Source organism: Labeo rohita, chromosome 25 (assembly GCF_022985175.1).
Source record: "Labeo rohita strain BAU-BD-2019 chromosome 25, IGBB_LRoh.1.0, whole genome shotgun sequence".
Lineage (NCBI taxonomy): Eukaryota > Metazoa > Chordata > Actinopteri > Cypriniformes > Cyprinidae > Labeo > Labeo rohita.
In genome coordinates this window covers 17,624,633-17,634,075 of record NC_066893.1, presented here as the reverse complement: position 1 = coordinate 17,634,075, position 9,443 = coordinate 17,624,633, and the positions used below count along the sequence as shown (strand labels likewise).

The window sequence follows — 9,443 nt, the reverse complement described above, 5'->3', positions numbered from 1 at the left end:
TATTTTTATTTTCACTGTACAATCATTAATTTACAATTATATAACATTTACCTTTTTTTATTTTACAAATGATTACACTTGATATCCTGTAAATGTGCTCACTCACTCATTTCACTCAGTTAACTTGTAAAGTATCAGGCTGTTTCCATTATTATTTCCTTACTACTAGAACCACTGAGTGGGTGGAGACATAAAGGTGGATAAACAGGATTGTTGGCTTTGTAAATACATTCATGCAAATAACCGGAGGAGCTTGTGTTCCTTTGAAGAGACAGCTGGCAAGCCTTTATGTACATAAAGTTTGTGTGTTTATACTCACTGCTTATATAAATAATATTTATTCTTCGAAAGTTTGGGTAAAGAAATTCTTGCTCATCTTTTAGTTGATCAAGGGCAAAACTAAACAGTAATATAAAGTAAAAACAGTAATATAACTATAATTTTACAAAAAAAAAAACCTAACTAATAAATGCTTTTTTTTGTCTATTCATTAAGCAAGGACAAAAATAAACAGTAATATAAAGTAAAAACAGTAATATAACAGTATAAATGCTATTTTTATTTATTTATTTATTTTTTTTTTCTATTCATTAAGCAAGGACAAAAGTAAACAGTAATATAAAGTAAAAACAGTAATATAACAGTATAATTTTACAAAAAACAAAAAAACTAATAAATGCTATTTTTATTTATTTATTTTTTGATTTTCTATTCATTAAGCAAGGGCAAAAGTAAACAGTAATATAAAGTAGAAACAGTAATATAACAGTATAAATGCTATTTTTATTTATTTATTTTTTGATTTTCTATTCATTAAGCAAGGGCAAAAGTAAACAGTAATATAAAGTAAAAACAGTAATATAACAGTATAATTTTACAAAAAAAAAAAAAAAAAATAAATGCTATTTTTATTTATTTATTTTTTATTCATTAGAGTGCAAAAGTAAAAACAGTAATATAACAGTATAATTTTACCAAAAAAATGCTATTTTTATTCATTTTTTTATTTATTCATTAGAGTGCAAAACACAGTAATATAAAGTAACAACAGTGATATAACAGTATAATTTTCCCCCCCAAAAATTTTTTTTTTATAAATGTTATTTTTATTTATTTATTAATTTATTGATTGATTTTCTGTTCATTAAGCAAGAGCAAAAGTAAACAGTAATATATAGTAAAAACAGTAATATAACTATCATTTTACAAAAAAAACCCTAACTAATAAATGCTTTTTTTTGTCTATTCATTAAGCAAGGGCAAAAATAAACAGTAATATAAAGTAAAAACAGTAATATAACAGTATAATTTTACAAAAATAATAATAATAATAATAAATGCTATTTTTATTTATTTATTTTTTATTCATTAGAGTGCAAAAGTAAAAACAGTAATATAGCAGTATAATTTTACAAAAAAATGCTATTTTTATTCATTTTTTTATTTATTCATTAGAGTGCAAAACACAGTAATATAAAGTAACAACAGTGATATAACAGTATAATTTTACCAAAAAAATTTTTTTTTATAAATGTTATTTTTATTTATTAATTTATTGATTATATTACTGTTTACTTTTGCTCTTGCTTAATGAACAGAAAATCAAAGTAAAAACAGTAATATAACAGTATAGTTTTACAAAAAAAAAACAACTAATAAATTATATTTTTATTTATTTTTTTATTTTGTTCATTTTTTCTGTTCATTAAGCAAGGGCAAGAGTAAACACAGTAATATAAAGTAACAATTGTAATATAACAGTATAACTTTACAAAAAACAAAACAAAACCGTTTTTATAAACAAATATTAAAATAGATACAAATTATTTTAAAAAGTAATAATATTTCATAATATTACTGCTTTTACTGTATTTATAATCAAATAAATGCAGGCTTGGTGAGCAAAAGAAACTTTTTTCAAAATCTTTTGAATGATTGTATAGTCTTTCACACTTTTTTCTTTGCTTTAGTCTTTCTCTTATTAAATAATTAAAAAAAACATCAGTAAAAACACCACAAGAGCTCCTCAGAAATATACAGTTTATTTACAAATACAATTGCATTTGCATAGAAATTTAAATTCTAAAATAAAAATACAGTAGTAAACAGATTTATTAGAGGCATCTATAGCTGAAAAATTTTATCTGAATTAAAAGCTCTCAATATGATTACAAGTAAACAGATAAATATATTGCTCTGTTGACCTGCCTCAACTGAAAGCGTTCTCCTACGACATGGGATCTGTCCAGGATGGTGTCACAGTTACAAAAAGAATCAAAAAATCATTACAATGTCCATTGCAGGTTTATTAGTTTCGAGGTGCCACAGAATCACGGTATGAAGAAAAGCTCTATTCGAATGTCCTTCCACGTCTTTGGCTGAAACGTCCAACCAATCACGCGACCTAACTGGTTCGGAAGGAGCAGGAAGGTAGGTAGGCAATGCCCCTAAGGCACATCAGGATCATTTTTATTTAAATATCATATATATTTATTCATCTGAAACATTAAATATGCTCAAAATGACTGTGTGAAGCAGAGTTACATGTGGTCACAGCTTTTTTTTTTCCCAGAACAAAAGCAGGGGTTAAAACGAGCAGGAAACGGGTGAGAGATCAGCCAAGGATGCTGTCGCTCTCCTGACGCCTGGTCAGATGCAACAGATCGTCACACCAGATGGAAGGGTTGCGCCGGCTAGATCTACATTGACGACGGCGACAGAGGATTTCTACACACCCTACGAACGGCTGGCAACCCTCACCGGCAGGAGAGGCCCGTGCACCCCGCTTCACGCCCTCACCAAGTGCGTAATCGTTCCCGTGTTAGTCAGGAGAAGCAAAAGCCAGCTCTAATCCTCAATAACTTAATATCTCACTGGATATGTAACATATTACTCGAGGAGCAGCTGCTTGTGACGTCCTCCAGATTGTTAGTAAGTTGATTGGCAATAAACACCTCGAAATAGGTGAGATGAGAAAGAAAAGCAAGATGGGTGTGATGTCATATTTAGGGCGGAGCCAAAGCCAAAGAAAAGAAAGCAATGATCCGTAAGCGATTGCAGCATCAACACTGAGAAGAATTAAAGCGTTTGAGACTTTCCTGAGTTTTCCTTAAAGGCAATTACGCACGTGGCCACCGAAAGGACCTCCTTCTGCTAGCCTTCAGCTTCTTAACACTACGACTAAGAATTTGTTTCCACTCGCACCTTCACGCACCGTCCCACACTTGCGGGTCCCTGTCTGTACATCTCTTTCTTTTACATGGATGGGCAAAGACTGTGAGTTTGAGATTCTTGTGCCTCTAATAAAAGACATTTACAGATTTCATCCAACGTTTGATTCGTCAGTACATTCATACATAGTATATAAATATTTATATAGCTTGACATTCGGTGATTCTGTTTGTTTCAGGCACTCCCCCTTCTCTAAATAATTTACGACGATGGCGGTGATGATGATGATGGTGATGATGGTGATGATGGTGAAGCTAAGATATGATAGCTGGTAGCAGCAGCAGGGTAAGACACTGTAGCTAACACAGTGATAATGGGAGAGGCTAATGGGAGTTTGTTGGGTGGATTTTGATTTGGTCATTGTGGCAAAATAAGAAGCATTTTCTAAAACGTCTGCTCGGGGATGACTGTGTTGAACGGGTAGTCCCAGAATGTGGTGGTGATCCCAAAACCTAAAAAAACAAAATAAAATAAAGGATGGTTTAAAAAGGAGACGCAACAAAAACAGGGCAAACAGAAGGTTAAATGTAATACATTAATGTTAATTAAATCTGTAATATTATATTGTATACTGTATTTTATATTGTACTATATCATTTCTACATCACACACATATACACATACACTATATTCTTACATTATATTTAATATTAGCATGATAATATACTATTATATATTACTAAATTAATATTAAATTAGCATAATTAAATGGTTTATAGTATTTAATTTATACTCTATATATATATATATATATATATATATATATATATATATATATCAAAATTATAATTTCAGTTAATAATTATATTTAGTATTACTATGTTGTCAAACTATTTCAATTAATTGCATTATATTTAATATTAATAATATAATAATTAATATTATATTAACTAAACTAGTATTACATTAGCATAATTTAATTTTTATATTATGTATATGCAGTATTTAATGTATACATCATATTACCACACAATTTATACTATATTTTCAGAATATTTCAATTAATGTTTGTTTAATATTAATATATTTTCAAAATTACTATTTCAATTAATAGACTATATTTAATATTAACAATATAATAACTAATACATTTCTTATTATTAATTAAATTAGTATTAAATAAGCATAATGTTTTTATATATTATATATTGTTTTTATATTATTTTATATTGTACTACATAATTTATATATCACATATATTAAAACTATTTCTAATATATATATTTTTAAAATTATGATTTTAGTTAATTACATTTAATATTAGCAATATAATTATTTTTAAATCAGTATTAACAATTTAATTTTTATATTTTATTGTAGTATTTAGTATGTAGTATTTAGTATATAGAATTTATATATATATATATATATATATATATATATATATCAAAATTATTATATCAATTAATAATATATATTTAGTATTAATATATTATCAAATATTTCAATTAATTACATTTAATACTAACAATATAATAATATTTTTTATTAACTAAACTAGTATTAAGTCAGCATAATTTAATTTTAATATTATTTTATATTGTAGTATTTAATTTATACATCATATATATATATATATATATATATATATATATTTTTTTTTTTTTTTTTTTTTCAAAATATTATTTCAATTAATAATAATGTTTAATACTAATATATTTTCAAAATTATTTAAATTAATATTAACAAAATATTTTGCTAACTAAATTAGTATTAAATTAGCATTTAATTTTTATATAATTTTATATTGTAGTAATATAGAAATATATATTGTAGTTAATATTCACTTATTTTCAAAATTATTATTTCAATTAATAATATACATTTAATATTAACAAAATACATTTTTATTAAATTTCATTTTTATTAAATTAAATTAATGAGCATATTAATTAAATGATCACAATCAAATTTAATATTTGTATTATTTTATATCATTTTATTATATAAATTATACATTGTGATATATACATTTGTATTATATTATAATCTGCTATAAGTTATATAAAGTGATACCTTTTATTTTAAAAGTGAGTCATTTAACTGTGACTCAGCATCATCCAATATAATAATAAAAATAAATGAATTAAAAAATAGTTTTTTTTTAAAACACTGCCTTCGACTTTGATATGGACTATTTAATTTAATTTGATTTAATTTAATTTAATTTATTGTTGACTGCAAACTTGGGTAGCGTAAAATATTAAAATACTAAGAAAATGTTTACAATATTAAATATAATATTACATAATATTAAATTGACTTATTATATTAATATAAAATTAATATTAAAATTAAAATATTAAGAAAATGTTAAGAAACAAAAATATATGTAATTTATAAAATAATAATTAAAAAAACACCTTAAAAGACTTTTTTGTATATAGGTCACAGTAAATTATTATTATCTAACATGTATACAAATTATTTACAATGAACATTTTTATTTTCTTTAACGTGGCACTGGTCTCAACCTCTAATTTTCTAGATGTCCTAATGCCCAGCGTCTCAAATCTCATGTGCTCACCTGCCCTTTGGTGTTCAAAGTGGTGTTTGACATGGTACGCTTTCAGCCCATACAAGTAGGAGCCCTTCCGTGGCGAGCCGTAGTGCAGATAGTAGTGGATCATGTCATAGACAACATATCCACACAGACCCCCGACGAACAGGGAGGTTCCCAGACCCTCAGGCAACAGCTGCTGGAGTATCAGGTAAAATGCCCCAATGACGATGGCAGCCAGACTCGGAGGAAACACCAGACGAGAGCCGTCATACGGAGACTGGTGGGTAAGAAAAAGACAGTTTGGTTGAGGTTCATCACCATCTAATGAATTATGTAAATTCATCTTCTCAATGGATTATTAATGAATCTCAAGTATCAACTCAAAATGACACCTTGTGGTGCTGCCCGTGCAACAGGAAGTGTAGTGTGATGAGGTAATAATTGTGGGCGGGCGGGCGCATGTGGAAGACGAAGCGGTGGATGCAGTACTCGATGAACGACCACAGGAACATGCCGAACATGAAGATGAATGGAAAGCTGTACTTGTGGACCAGAATGGAGTAGTCTGAAGAGTAAAAGTGTAAAATAAAATAAAAATAAAAAAATCCACCAATCCATAACTTTACTTACTTAAAGGTACAGTTCACCCAAAACTGAAAATTCTGTCATTAATTACTCACTCTCATGTCGTTCCAAACCTGTAAGACCTTCGTTCGTCTTCAGTACACAAATTAAAATTTTTGATGAAATCTGAGAGCTTTCTGACCCTGTGTAGACAGTAACGCAACTGACCATTTCAAAACCCAGAAAGGTAGTAAGGACATCATTAAAACAGCCCATGTGACATTAGTGGTTTAATAAAGTTAAATTGGTCTTTGAACAAAGTTGTTATTTCTGCTGTCTTTGACCAAAAAAAGTATTCTCTGACTGATGTCACATGGACTTGGACATGGATTTTAATGATGTCCTTATTATAAGCTCTCAGATTTCATCAGAAATATCTTACAGGTTTGGAACGACATGAGGGTGATTATGACAGTGCTGTTATTGTTAATTAAACTATTAAAATTTTAAATATAGCTAAAATAAAATTAAATATAAATATTAGATGGAAAACCTTAAACTTAAAACAAATATGTGAAATTGTCTTGGCAACTAACTAAATTAAGTTTAAAAATAAAATTAAAACAGAACTCTAAATTAAATATATGTTAAAGTGATGTAGGAAAAAGATAAATGACTAAAATAAAAAAAAATAAAAAAATAAATATATATATGTGTGTGCGTGTATGTATGTATGTATGTATGTATGTATGTATGTATATGTATATGTATATATATATATATATATATATATATATATGTGTGTGTGTGTGTGTGTGTGTATATATATATGTATATGTATAACACACATACACACTACCAGTCAAAAGTTTTTGAACAGTAAGATTTTTCATGTTTTAAAATGTTTCTTCTGCTCACCATGCCTGCATTTATTTGAGTTATTTGTGTATTTGTACTATTTTACATAACTTTTATATTTGAATATATTTTAAAAAATAAGTAATTCCTGTAAAAAAAAACAAAAACAAAAACAAAAACCTTATATATATATATATATATATATATATATATATATATATAAACATTATACACTATACCATTCAAGCTTAGAGTCAGTATAAATTTTTTTTTTTTTTTTTTTGGAATAATTATAGAAATTAATACTTTTATTTATCAAGGATACTTTAAATTAATCAAAAGTGATGACAAAGACATTTATAATATTACAAAAGATTTCTATTTCAGATAAACGCTGTTCTGAACTAATCAAAAGAAACCTAAAGAAATTCTACTTGCCTGTTTTCAACAACAATAATAATAATAATAATAATAAAATAAATGTTTTTTGAGCAGCAAATCAGGATCATGTGACTGGAGTAATGATGCTAAAAATTCAGCTTTGAAATCACAGGAATAAATTACATTTTAAAATATATTCAAATAGAAAACACTTATTTTAAATAGTAAAAATATTCCAAAATTTTACTTACTTCAGATCAAATAAATGCAGGCTTGATGAACAGAAGAGACTTCTTTAAAAAACATTAAAAATCTTACTGTTCAAAAACTTTTGACTGGTAGTGTATATAGAATATAAACTAAAATAACAGTTTATAAATATACTCAAATAACAAGGTGGATTTTAAGTAAATCAACTGTCTTAAAACACACTTTTCACACACCTGATGTAATAAACAGTCTGGTACTCTCTTGTGCCAATAACGTGTAGCAGTACCAGCTCAGATAGATCACCAAAGGCAGCCATACAATTGGCACCATGTACCTGCAAACACACACACAGAAAAGTTCAAGCATCTGTTAATTAACCACCAAACACATAACATAGCAAATCCTGTAGTATAATAATACTAATGTACAATGTTTAACTAAAACAAGCAGCTAAAAACCCTATCATGTGATTTCTTTTACCATGAAGTCTTTGTGTTGGCCTCAAAAAAGTCATTTCCGAACAGTCTGATCGGTCTATCCACAGGCTGATGGACCCATGTGTCATATTTCTCTCCAAGATATCCGACCTGCCAGGCCAGTGGCTTTCGCCAGTCTACCAGATCCTGTAAGCACAATAAAAAATATATATATTATTTTAATTGATACCAGTGTTATTCTATTATACTATTAAAATATTTTTAAATTTTAATTTTTTTAAACAATTTCTATTTTATAATTTAGAACCTAAAACTATTCTAATTTTAGTACTTCAACTTATTTCAGTTACTTGCCAATGCAACAGTTTTTATCTAAAACTCACTTCACACTAACGTCATCTTTTTAAATATCCTGTTCATTTTCCTGCCATTATGTAAAAGTGACAGAGTTCAGGAAGTACTTTGGTCTATCAATGATGTTAGTTTGCTGAATCATATGACTGTTTATTGTTTATGGTGCAAACTTTGACCAGATGCTTTTCCTGTGTTCTCCACTAGGGGTCACTATAACCGTGTGAAACAGAGGCGGTGGGCGTGTCTAAGATGACAAACTGGAGTTCATGTTGGCCTGAGATCTATAGGGAGCCGCACCTCACCAAGATTCAACGACAGAAAGCAAGACGCCTTGAAGTCAAGGTGGAATGCACCTGAAACGATATACGCCTATATATGCACGGCCCTGTGTGTGTAATTTATAAAACGGCAGGCTGACATTTCAGTAATCATGTGCTATTAACACCTCTCCAGTGTTGAGATGTAGAACCACGCTAGGTGTGCAACTCGTCACAAAGTACAAAAGGTCATTTTCTTTCAAAAAGCTTCATCATAGCTGTCATTTAGCCTGTGTTATTTCTAGTTATTACTGCATGATAGAATACCAAGAACAAGTTCTCACAACCACCAACTTTGACTTGTTTTGTGGAACGAGGAGGAGGAAAGAACAGTGTATTCAGGTTTAATTCTAGGAATTGTCTGTCACATCATCAATAGGTGCGCATGGTAGGACGAGTTAACGGCTTTGGCTTTACAGCAACGCTGGAATGAATAAGAGTGTGGCAATAAACCGGTGCCGAGACCACATTCCAGCTATAATGAAACAGGAAATCTGGTCTGAACTGGTTGCCTATCCTGTCTGGTTTACTAGTTTCATTACGCCGTTAATTATAGCGTTGGCTGTTATGCCTAAGCCTGATGCACGG

At 28.4% G+C, this 9,443-nt stretch overlaps 1 protein-coding gene across 1 annotated transcript in view; it reads right to left on the bottom strand.

Annotated features, from left to right (window-relative positions):
- Positions 1-2,026: 2,026 nt before the first annotated feature.
- The window catches only part of fa2h (fatty acid 2-hydroxylase), a 32,617-nt gene continuing 25,200 nt past the window's right edge, over positions 2,027-9,443 (bottom strand). Inside the window, exons 3-7 of the mRNA XM_051099873.1 lie at positions 8,228-8,370; positions 7,981-8,081; positions 6,127-6,299; positions 5,759-6,011; positions 2,027-3,683 (exon numbers count right to left, since the gene is read on the bottom strand). Coding sequence (XP_050955830.1) covers positions 3,616-3,683; positions 5,759-6,011; positions 6,127-6,299; positions 7,981-8,081; positions 8,228-8,370 — 738 coding nt within the window. The 3' untranslated portion in view covers positions 2,027-3,615. The remainder of the gene's footprint in view (positions 3,684-5,758; positions 6,012-6,126; positions 6,300-7,980; positions 8,082-8,227; positions 8,371-9,443) is intronic.